This window comes from Sander vitreus, chromosome 7 (genome assembly GCF_031162955.1).
Source record: "Sander vitreus isolate 19-12246 chromosome 7, sanVit1, whole genome shotgun sequence".
Taxonomy (NCBI): Eukaryota; Metazoa; Chordata; class Actinopteri; order Perciformes; family Percidae; genus Sander; species Sander vitreus.
The window spans coordinates 18,145,507-18,158,118 of NC_135861.1; the positions used below are offsets into that span (position 1 = coordinate 18,145,507).

General features: G+C 42.5%; 1 protein-coding gene across 1 annotated transcript; it reads right to left on the reverse strand.

Annotated features, from left to right (window-relative positions):
* Nucleotides 1-5,629: 5,629 nt before the first annotated feature.
* Nucleotides 5,630-12,355, reverse strand: LOC144520960 (potassium voltage-gated channel subfamily A member 3). Its single transcript, XM_078255095.1, has 3 exons — nt 9,308-12,355; nt 7,303-7,366; nt 5,630-7,161 (listed from the first exon to the last, which is right to left on the reverse strand). Exon 1 carries the CDS (start codon nt 12,161-12,163, stop codon nt 10,565-10,567), a length of 1,599 nt encoding a protein of 532 aa, XP_078111221.1. The 5' UTR covers nt 12,164-12,355; the 3' UTR covers nt 5,630-7,161; nt 7,303-7,366; nt 9,308-10,564.
* Nucleotides 12,356-12,612: the final 257 nt, after the last annotated feature.

Sequence of the window (12,612 nt, forward strand, 5' to 3'; positions counted from 1 at the left end):
TACTCAGAGAATAAATGAGTTTTTGATCCGTTATATATTCAGCCCTTTCCATGCAGTCCCACACAAATAGCGCTGAGATATATTGTGAGATGATCAGCATATTTGTGTGTCATTGTGTGATTCAGCAGACCTGCACACCTAAAATCTCCACCCTTTTCTATGCAGCAGAACATGTGGAAGTGAGAGAGAGAGACAGAGGAAGGCGTTCTAACTTATGACAGCAGACTGCAGGGGAGGAGCTGTGTCCTGGATGTCCTCTGCTGGTGCTGCAGCAGGTGATCACTCACTTACAATGCAATAGGGGTTGGGGAAAAAAAATTGAAAATCGTATGTATCGTAATTTTTTAGCAACGATTTTTACAATTGATTATTTTCCCAAGAATTGATTTTTTTTTTTTACCAATGATTCACCTGAATATGTTTTGTTGATACAGTAACGCTGACGGCGACTACATCAAATCCGTTTCCAGCAAAACAGAGCAGAAAATGCAGAAAATACATATTATGTACTTCTTTACAAATGACTCAGACAGACTGACTGACTGATATGTGATGTGGTTTCTTTTTAGAAAACAATTAGTTTTTAGAAATGTATTATGATATATTGTCTCTAGAAGTGTATTAATTGAATTATGTTGTTGTTAAAGAAGGAAAAGAAAACCATAATACTCAATACTTCTAGAATCGCAATAAATGAAAATCGCAATACAAATCGAATTGGCACCCATGTATCGTGAAAGAATCGAATTGGGACAAAAGCATATCATCCCAGCCCTACAACGCATACACAGATGTAATAAACTACTGTATTGGCATGTCCATGCACTCACCACCAGAACACGTTTACACACTGACACACACAATTAGACAAAGTGACTCCATGCTTTTTTATAGCCCCCATAAACTTTAACTTGGCTCCTTTGTCTCTGTCACTATTCCTGAATTACTGAATGACATCTCCACATGCCACCTAACCTTTTATATTAATGTGAACACATGGAAATCCTTCTATTTCTCACTATTTCTTCAACAGGCATTCTCCTCTATGACTGGGATCCCCCTATGTTTAGAGATTGACCTTGGAAGTTCTCTACCTGCCAGTTGAGAGCAGCCAGGCTGATGATGGCCACTGCTTTCATGGTGAGACATGTCCTCACCTTTGGAGTTGAGTACTCAACTATTGATTCTGGATGTGGTTTCACTTTCTGTTGTTCTCAAAGCCTTTGAAAACAAAGAAAGATCAATGAGCTGGTCTGATCTGGAGGTGTGGCTTAGCTAAGAGAGTAAACTTGGGAGGATATTCATGATTTCTGCATGAGTAGGTATGCACAGCTGAATATGTGTCCCATACACCGAGATCTCTTTTACAATGAGGCTTGGCAGAAACGTTCATTGAATGTGAAGTGACAGTATGGAATTTTCCCCCAACAAATGTTTTCTTCCCACACTGCAAGCAGTTAAGTGCTGCCTGTCTAGTCAGTTCAATCAAATCAACAGTTTATGTATAAGAGCCATAGTCAGTTACTTTTCTGTCTGTAGTGTGTGTGTGTGTGTGTGTGTCTCTTTCTTATGTGACAGGGACTTGTGCTTACACTGTGTCAGATCCAGCATACATCCCTCAAGAAAGGCAGCACTTGACCCCAGAGCAATGATGGTGAAGGGACCAGAGGGTGCACGGGAGGAAAAGGTTGGAATAATGTCAGGAGGAAGAGAAAGTCACAAAGTAGAGGATTGGTAGAACAGCAAGTAAGCAGATGAGCATAGTCAGCAGGAAATGTATTTAGAAGTGTGCAGAAAATGAAAATGAAAGGTAGGGACAGAACAATAGAGGTGGAGAGGATAGCCAATAAAGGTCACAGTGACAGAGTGATGAGTCATCCAGTAGAGCACAGCAGCATCTCTCTCTCTCTCTCTCTCTCTCTCTCTCTCTCTCTCTCTCTCTGTTTCACACTATCACCCTTTTCGCCATCTGTCTGTTTTGACAGCAAAAACTGAGATGACTGGCAGCAGATCACCCCTACCAACAGCTAGAAAACAAATCTAATGTGTCTTAACATCTGGGTATGAATATGATAATGCTTTGAATGTTTTTGTATGTGTACATAATCACACTCAGTGCTATCAATGCATATACCTTTAAAGCAGCTATAATCAATATATATATATATATATATATTTTGGGGGAGGGGCTTTTCCACTTTTAATTTTGACAGGATAGCTAGGTGAGAAAGGGGAGAGAGAGAGAGAGAGAGAGAGAGAGAGAGAGAGAGAGAGGGATGACATGCAGGAAATCGTCACAGGTCAGAATCAAACCCTGGACCTTTGCATCGAGGCATAAACCTCTCAGTATATGTGCGCTTGCTCTACCCACTGATCCTACCCGGCCACTATAATCAATATTTTAACAATAAAAATACATGAAATAACAATGTATAAAAAAATGTGATGATGTGAAAGTGGTCCCGCACCAGAATATGCAGATTCCCTTGGCTTTACTGTTTTGGTTCACACAGCGTTGTTTTCGGCTCAGCTCAGCACTAATGGCAGACAGTCACAATTAGCAAACAGCTGGTGAACAAAGTGGAGCATTTAGCAGCTAAAGAGACTGATATTTTTCTAAGCAGTTGGTAGAGACCAAAAACAGACATAAAAGAGAGTGAATATTGCCGTGCATGAGACAAACACGACAAATAATAAAATTGTTGCTCCTTCCTGGATGTGTAGATAGGCAACTGTTTGCCATATCAACTTAAAAGGTAATATGTGCAACAAGGCAGGCCTGCTTGGTTCTTTCGGGGAATGATTGTAAAGATTTACAAGGAATATGTTTACACTCATGTTTATGCATTTACTATCTAAATGGGACGTTTTGGGACCGATTTTGGGGATTGCTTTGGATGAAGTACAAACGGCGATACACTGGTAAGAGCAAATTACATTTAACCATGTATTCAGCTAATGCAAATAGCTCATGTATTGTATTGTGTTAACAGTTAACTTCATTTAATATTGTATGTGACGTTTTCTTTAGCAAGGTGCAAAACAAGTTCCTTCCCGAGACCATTGTGCAGAGCCACCGTCGCTGCATACGAAGCTTAGTGCCGTCCAAGACGATTGTGATTGGTTTAAAGAAATGCAACCAACCCAGAGCGTTTTTTTTTTTTCTCCAATCCCAGAATGTATGTGGGATGTAGCCAGACTTTACTCCACAGCGCTGTGGAGATAGGTCTGGCAATGTGAGACTTTGAGGTTTAAAGTCATTCCATCTTCCTAAAGATGTTGGAATATCCTTTAATCATAGCCGTTGTTGGCATTCAGCCCTGTAATCCTGTAAGTTCTTTGTGTGCATACAGTCTGATGTTGGCGCATGAATGGGTTATGTTGGTATTGTTTTAACTGTCCAAATGGAGTCCCTGCACGTTTAGACCCAATCTGCCTATGGGGCAAAACAATGATCCTCTGCCAGAGACTCACATTCATATACAGTACCTCTTAACACACACACACAGATCCACAAAATGACACTCTGCCAACTCTCACCCTTCTCAGAACCCATGTCCACATAAACGCTGATGATACTATTACAGACAACTTAAGAGGATCCCTTCGATGCACCTGATGGCCCTCATTTATCAACCTAACGTAGAAACCAGCACAGATATGAGCTCAGAAATCCTCTTAAGACAGGCTTCACGTGTGATTCATTAAACGTTCGTATCACACCAATCAGAGCGTAAGAATGGTCGTACATTGATAAATGCAGCGGCTGGAAACGATCGTAATTTCGTAATGAGAAGCGACAGCCTGATGTCTCAGGTTCACTTGCACTTACGTTTGTAGATTTGGCAGCCTGAAAGCTGTTATTAAAGTCTGTAGAAAGAATGCGGAATGGAAAGAGATCACTGGTGCAGTCAACAGTGTTGCCGTGGTAAATCGGACTCCAGCTGAAGTATATTTAATTTATAGCCTACATCCTTGACATATGTATGCTATAGTCCTAATATTAATATACAGGCTTATATTGCAATCTCTTAGGCCTACATGGTTTACCTATATTATAATATAATTATATTATATTATAATAAACACACAGTAGCGGAGTTTATGCAGTGTCTTTTATGTGACGTCGTCGTCGTCCCCCCCCGTGCTGGATCTAAAACTTGCGTGCACGAGTTCAGACCAGACGTGAGGAGATTTTATCGTTCAAATTGATAAATCCCTTGCTTTGCGTAGGAATCGGCATACGCCGGTCCTACGCCTGTTTTTGGTCGTACGCACGTTTCATAAATGAGGGCCATTGAGAGCTTAATCTGTTCTATATGGCCTTTCTCTTCATCTCGCCGACAACCCTCCCTTGTTGCTATGGAGATTTCCTAGTCTAGTGCCATGGCTGGTGGTGAGCTTTGATGACATCATAGGTATTTCTATGATCTCAAAGGCAGATGTATCTTTCACTAACATTTTTAGTAAGAAAACCAGAGAAAGAAAATGAGCCAGAAATAGAAAGACTTTAAAGGGGATAATAATTGTCCATAATTGTGCTGTACTAATATACATTGGAAGTATTTAGTCTAGAACTATCACATTTTCAAAATGCAAAGGTAAAAGAAAGGAAAGTGGATACACAATAGCCTCGAGAGATGGCTCGAGGCTATTCAGTTATTTGCGAGCTGGTGGGCTCACAGGCGCAATAAAGCACACTTGCTCATACACAGGATGACAGCATGATGGCTGTAAACCTCTGTTAGAATGTTAATATTTACCTCCTGTGGCACAGAGATTATATGAAGTTTTCCACTGGACTCATACACAGTTCAGTTCTCATTAAGGCTAAGCCGTGCAGTTCAGGGAGCAGCCAAATGTGTGGAAATAAATGTTCTCTTAAAATAGGGAATCACCATCTCTTTTCCAAGCCACATATAAATCCCTGGTGATGTTACAGTTCTTAAATCTGTCAGACAGAATAGTGTCTTATCCTTCTATTGCATTGATGTTTACAAATAGACGCAGTATACTCACATAAAGGATTGGCCCAGTCACCCTGTTACAGAGGGGTTGCCTGTTCTGTCTGTTCAGCACAGCCACATGGAGGCTTCTGTTGTACAAGTCTGTTTTTCTGTAACCAGCCGTCTAAAGGGCTGCAAGCCAAACGCTGTTGTTCACTACCTAAAGACTGTCACTGTGGTTGGCTCTGCATAGGAAAAATTATTAAACAGTGCCATTTCATGTGTGTCAACAGCATATTTTTAGATTTTAATGCCCCCATTAATTAATGAAATTAGAGCAGCATTGAACGATTACACCATCAAAAATGTCACTTTTTTATCATTCACAGAATCACATTTTTATATTAGATAATGAAATACAAATTGAATAGGTTGCTAATTTTAAACAACACAATATCGGAGTGAATGATAGAAGTTGATTAACTGTACAGAAACATTCACACCGTTGTTTCAAATGTCTCTATTCATGACACAATCAAAACATACTGTACGCACACATAATAGGTAATAAGGTCTATAATTAGACTGAGATATTGTCTGACATAAATGAGTACCATTCTCTCAGTAATTAAGTGAAAACAGACTGCTGCTCCTCTCAAATAAAGACAGTACAACTCATAATTTCTTTATATGGGTCATGTTTAAGACAGCACAGAATAACACAAATACTGGCATACACAGCCTTCCCCTGACATTATTCTGCCCCATCCCAAAAACAAACCAGTGCACTCTGGTATAAAAGAGAGCCAGGCACTGTTTACATTGTGTGTGCGTGTCTGTGTTTGTGTGTACGTGCATACCTGCTGTATTGTCTCCATTTGTAGGTCAGGGGTAGGGTTGGGTACCGAAATGCAGTGCCAATAGGGCACCGGTTCCGACGTAAACGGTAGTAACGAGACCGAATAAGGAAAAAGGACTTCTTTTTTTTTTCAGAAGCATCGCTGCACGGGGCGCTACGTTACCGTTAGCTAGTAGCTGGATTAAACACAATGGTTAAAATGCTGACAACTAACGTTAAACAGTGTTAAGTGTGACTGTATTTCCCTGTAGAGGATTCCAACACCGGGATGTAACAGTCTGACTGCAGCAGCTGTTGTCGGAAAAACAACACAGACACTCAAGTTTACTTGAACCTCGCCAGCCTTGTGGTGCATTTTAAGTTATTGTAAAATACCTTTTTCCCATCTGGTGCTTGTTTTTGTCGTTTAACAGCAATTTACTGGTGAAATAAGTCATTGTTATAAGTTATTGTCATTACATTATTAATGAATCATTTAATTTTGACAATATGGCCTTAGCAATAAACAAGCCGTTCTTTAATGTCGCCACCTGTCGTTCTGTGCTACTTTTTTAATATTTTATATTATATACATTATAAATATTTATTATATATATATTTCGATTCAGGCACTGGTTCAGGCACCAGCACCGTTTTAAAAGTATCGTTTTAGCACCGGTATCGGAAAAAACCCAAACGATACCCAACCCTAGTCAGGGGAAAGGCTGCAACCAGCACACGTACGTAGGTGTTTCACATATTAGCAATACAGAGCACACAGAGATAACCAAAGGCGTATGGCTAACAGTCTTTGATTTGTATCACAGTTTCATATCAGCAAATCAGGGTTGGCCTTAGTTTTTGCCAGTTTTAATATCATTTCCCAGCAATATGGATACAGAATGTAGAAATCTGTGTAAAGTCCAGGAATTAAATGTGCTTTGCAAAATTGCTGGCTGTTTCCTGAATCTGTCCATTTGAAGTTGAAAGCAGTATGGAGAAATGTCAGAGTCCATAACAGTTCCAGCTGAATTCTGCTACTGCCGGAATCACTTTTGATCCTGTGATGGTTCCACTCACAATGTCTTAACTCCAGAAGAGAAGCAATCATAAAGGCAACTGCAACTACAAAACTGTACTTGGAATATGTTATACATCTGTTTGTTGTCATTCTTGCGATTGCATTTTGTTGCATTTTGGATTGAATGGTGTTCCATTGGAGGGGGAGAACTGGTACAGTAGGCACATAGTCCAGGTTAAAGGACACCAGTCAGCAGGAGGAGGGTTAGGGAAGAAAAAATGATCCAGTGAGAGTTCTGTCTCAATTCTTAACTTTGGCCAATCTGACCCAACGGGAAGACCAGAGTTCTTGCGCCCCTAAAAAGAAAAAAGGGTCACTGTAGGTTAATTGGTAATCTATACAGCTCTAAAATAAATTTTCCAAGTCATTATCAGTGAATGTTAGTTGAAGTTCACAAATGTCATATTTACTCTTCTTATCAAATGGAGTCTGTTTACCTATGGGAGGCAGTATAATTGGGGTCGTCAGGAGGTCTGTGCAGACAATTGGAACAACTTTCACCTGAGAGAGAGAGAGAGAGAGAGAGAGAGAGAGAGAGAGAGAGAGAGGAGGAGGAAAAGCAAAATTGTTTAGCCACACAGCGTAGCCAGACCCATCACACAGCTCGGTGGTCTTATTCAAAACGAAAGGCTGCTCCTCTTCTCCCTGCTGTCTCATTACCACTCGTGCAAAACTCTGTAAACACTGTCAGTTGAGAAGGAGAGGAGATGAGGAAGAGAGGAAAATGAAACTTTGTGATAAGAGAGACAGTCCTGTAACAAAAAGGGAAACATTTCTCTAAAACTGTCCCCACCAAATTTCTCATTAATCCATCTTTGAATGAAGCCGATGTGCATCCTAACTGCTCACTTACTGCAATTTACCCTGTATAACAGCATCAACTAAATGTCTACATTGTAGTAAACTTAAATAAAGAGGAGTGGGGGTAAGGACAGGTAATTAGTGTCTGTGACAGAAACACCCGAGCGAGCTGCGGAGATGCACATTAGCAGAGGTGGACAGAATAAGAATTGGAAAGACGAGCGTGCATGGTACAGTACTTTATTATGTCCGTGTTTTTGTCTCTAACAATCCATCCTGCCCGTGAGAATAGATTCCAGACTGACCAATCCAGTTAAAAAATAAATATTACTGATCAATAGAGCAGTGTTTCTCCTTACTGGAGTTTTTATGTGAACTGAGAAACGAGCAGGGCATTTAACTGATGACCAATATGGAGGTCTTCACTGAAAATATATGAAGTCAAGGTCAGGGGTCAAAACGGAAAGGAATAATCAATGAAGAGGTCATTCATTCTGTGGGACCTCCCACTTTGCCTTTAGGGTAAGCCAGCTGATGAGACTGCCCTAATTATCACTCAACCATGACTGGAGAGGTATACATAGTATTAGTACAACCACACACACAAGCACACATGTAAGTGCACACACAGTCACACTAAATATATGCAGAACATGGCTGCTTGATATATTACCCATCCTGCCTTTTTAAAATTGTATTTCCCTCTCACCCTCGTCTCCGTTTGAGTTAGAGTAATCACAGACAGGGAGGACAGTGGACATAAATCTAGACATAAATCTGCACGGGTAGCAGTGCAGCACTTTCGAAGACAAGAATGTGATACAGAAAATAAAGGAAAGGTATGGGCTTATACTGTAGCCAAAATTATTTCCAATAAGTCTTAAAATCCAAATTCACACACTGATTCTGCAATATAAACCAATTGTTATAAGAATGAAAGTAATAATTTGCTGTTTTTAGCAAACAAAATACATAATAGCCCCACCCCCACACAGGAAAACAATCTCCAACAGCACGGAATGTATTTAACAATACTGGTGTCAAACCAGCAGCTCTCTTTGCTCTTGCAGTCTGGTATCTCATGGCTGTTTGGCCTCTGTGTCTCTTTGCTATCAATGGCAAAATAAGACACAAAGCAGGTGAGCCACCTGTTCTGTTGGCAGGACATATTGGCCACGAGGGGGCAGCAGTGAGACAGGCTGGGTGGGTATGCTGTTTTGTGCCCATTTAATAGACAAAGTCAGCTGAAGGTTAAAGACAACCTGGACTGCAGGAGCATCAACCCTACTTAACTAAATAGGAAAACCTTCACACTCTGGCTGAAGGTCTAAATGACCTGCAACTCGTGAGACATCAGTATATTGTTAGGCATTAATAAGAACTATGGCAAAAAAACAAAAACAATCACCTCTCACTTACATTATGTTGTGATATTAACAATAAAACTCGGTAAGAATGGTAAGGAACAGTTTTGAGCTGCAAGTATTAATAGAGATGTAATTTCAATAAGGTTCCATTGTCTAGACTGAACTGACCTGTCTATAAAACACAAACAGTAAAAAACAAACACATTGGTTTCATGGCTAGAGGTAAAGAGATAGTTCATAAAGAGACAGGGGCATGACTGTCCTCAGAACTTACCAGTTTTATCAGTGGGAGAACAGCAGCCTCTGCTGAGGGCACGCAGTAGCGCACTCTGGACAGCCAGACACAATGATGTGCTCCCAGCCCATTCATAATTCCTCACGCGCTGCCTCTCCTTCCGCATCCCTCAGCTGGACACCTCTCTGAGTTGTACCTGGTTCATTTTTTTTGGAGGCAGTCCATGGTGGCAATTTGTAAACGGACCTTCTTACTCTAATTTGTTTTTGTGTCAATGCTAAAGTCACTAAGTGAGCTTGATGACTGGCGATAGTGTCGCTGCCATGATTTTGTTTGGGCTTGTATTTTAGGCAAAATACAAAATAGTCTTATTAGAGAGTGAAGACACGCTTTTTAGATGATAATCTTCAATATAGCTTCTAATCCATCTGGGGGGGGTTACTGTGGAAACAAGGATGCCATGGCAACGGTGACTGGGGTTACCGAAGAAACGACCGTCACCATGGCGACTGGCTATATTTGAGGCATCCAAAGAGAAGCACGTTCCATATTTGATCGCTTTTGTTTGCATGTTTCTCCGCTTAAACGTGTGTCTTGCACCGATAATGAGACACTGACAGTCGGCGGGCCCCTGGGTTTATATGGTGACGTTTACTCATTAAATTGCCTACTGGGACAATTCATATTAAGGAATTATAGGGGATTAGTTTAAAGACAGCAGCATTTGGACTAGACTTTAACGCACAATAAAGGCATATCACAGAACGGTCTAATTGAGATAATATATGCAGAACTGTGTTTTTCAGACATTAGCCTACATGTGTTTAAACACACACACATTTAAATGACTCTGAATAGTATAGGCTACATAGGCTATGACTGACGAATCACGACTCATAACGCATGTTAATACAATGTGAGTGCTTCATCAAGTAGCATACAGTTGTACTTTCACAGTTATAAAGCTTATAATACTACCTGTTGTGATAATATTTTGACTATTGCACAATGTACAATTGGTCAATTCCCTTAGTCAGAGAAGAATAGTAATCCTATTAGCTACTTTAAGAGCTTTTTCTCTCCAAGCGCGAAAGGAAAACATATAGAATTATGAATTCAGATCACCCAAATGAAAAATCCGGATTCTTTGAATGGAGCACAAAGCAGCGTCTCTGAACAGACAGGGCTTGCTTTTTTTCTTCATCTGATTTGCTTCCACACGCTGCAGCGCAACGACAGAAGCAGCTGTTTACACACCGCCCCTTTCTGTGTTCAGGATTATGACTCCAAAATTGGCTACACGTCAGTGAAAATCTTTTTATTTATATTCACGCAATTCTGCGAGTTGTTTTGCGTGGTGGTGGGGAAGTTGGGCTGCTGTTTGAAAGCGCTGTTGATTCCGTGCTCCTCTATCACCATATACTCGCTCTTGCTGATTGAGGAAGAGGAGTGAGTGTTCCTCAGCTCCTCTGTGTCTGCTAGAGGCTGACAGCTGCCCACGTGCAGGTACTGTGCCTGCTCCTCGCCCTCCGTCTCTCTGTGATAGAAGTAGTTGAAATTGGAGACGATGACAGGCACAGGCAGGGCAATGGTCAGCACACCAGCGATGGCGCACAAAGACCCCACAATCTTTCCCCCTATTGTCACGGGGTGCATGTCCCCATAGCCCACGGTGGTCATGGTGACAACAGCCCACCAGAATGCGTCCGGGATGCTGGTGAAACCCGAATCAGGGTCATCTGCCTCAGCAAAGTAGACAGCACTGGAGAAAAGTATGACACCGATGAACAAAAAGAAGATAAGCAGGCCCAGCTCACGCATACTGGCCTTCAGAGTCTGTCCTAAAATCTGAAGCCCTTTGGAGTGACGCGAGAGTTTGAAGATACGAAATACCCGAACAAGCCTAATTACGCGCAGAATGGCTAATGACATGGCCTGCTGTCCGTTTCCCTGCCTCTCGGCCAGCTCTGTACCCAAGGTGATGAAATAGGGAATGATGGCCACAATGTCAATAATGTTCATAATGTTTTTGGAGAACGTGGCTTTACTCGGGCATGCAAAGAAGCGCACCAGCAGCTCGAAGGAGAACCAGACGATACACAACGTCTCCACCACAAAGAACGGGTCAGAGAAGGGGCTGGTGAAATACGGGAGCGTGCCATTAATCACAGGTTCAATGGTGATCGGATCCCTGTTGTCGTCCCTGAACTCCGGCAATGTCTCTAAGCAGAAGATGACAATGGAGATGAGAATGACCAGGACAGATACTATCGCTATGCCCCGTGCGGGACCCGAGCTCTCTGGGTATTCAAAAAGCAGCCACACCTGTCTTTGAAATTCATTATCTGGCAACGGCCGCTCCTCCTCTTTTATGAAGCCCTCATCCTCCCTGAACTTCTCCATAGCCTCCTCACCCAGCTCATAGAATCGGATCTCCTCAGAGAAAATGTCAATGGGCACATTTACGGGTCGTCTGATGCGCCCGCCAGACTGGTAGTAATACAGAATAGCATCAAAGCTGGGTCGGTTTCGATCGAAAAAGTACTCGTTCCTGAGAGGATCAAAGTACCTCATCCTCTTCTTTGGGTCCCCCAGGAGCGTCTCTGGAAATTGGGAGAGAGTTTTGAGCTGGGTCTCGAAGCGTAACCCTGAAATGTTGATGACGACCCTCTCGCAGCATTCTTGGTCCGGTTCATATCGGTCCAGGGAGTGGTGGCCCGGGAGAGCTGCCGACTCTTCCAGCATGTTGTCACACGCCACAACCGTCATCACGTCGGCTTCTTCTGTCTCGGTGTATCCGTGATTCACCAGGTTGTCGCTCCGGGTTTTGGTTGCGCTCAGCGGGGGTGATTGCAGGAGGCTGAGGTGGTCGTCCATGCGCGGTTGAAGAGGCATTCAGGGGCGGCCACCTCGCCCCCTCCGCGAACCCCGGTCAACCACAGCCGCCACCACAGCCTCTTCTCCTCCGTCTCTGTCTCTGTCTCTTTCTCTCTCTCTCGCTCTCTCTCTCCCTGAGCTTCACTACTGTTGCTGTTCCCGCCCACGAGGAAATATTTGGGTTTATAAGCAGGGCATCCACCCGCCCACAACAGGGACGACAGGGAAAGGTACCCAGACCCTGTCCTCCGCCAATCGCAGGACGCAGATATAAACGGGAAGCAACAGACGGGCGTCATTCAACACTATCGTTTGGGCGTGCCCGCCTCCCTCTGTCCCTCTCTCCGTCTTGTAGACACACACACACACACACACACACACACACACACACACACACACACACACACACACACACACACACACACACAGTCTCCTTTTCAAACAAGGTCAATTGCCCACAGATAGGA

Bases quoted from the DNA above. Each gene is read 5' to 3' on its own strand.
- LOC144520960 (XM_078255095.1), bottom strand. From the start codon at position 12,163: ATGCCTCTTCAACCGCGCATGGACGACCACCTCAGCCTCCTGCAATCA.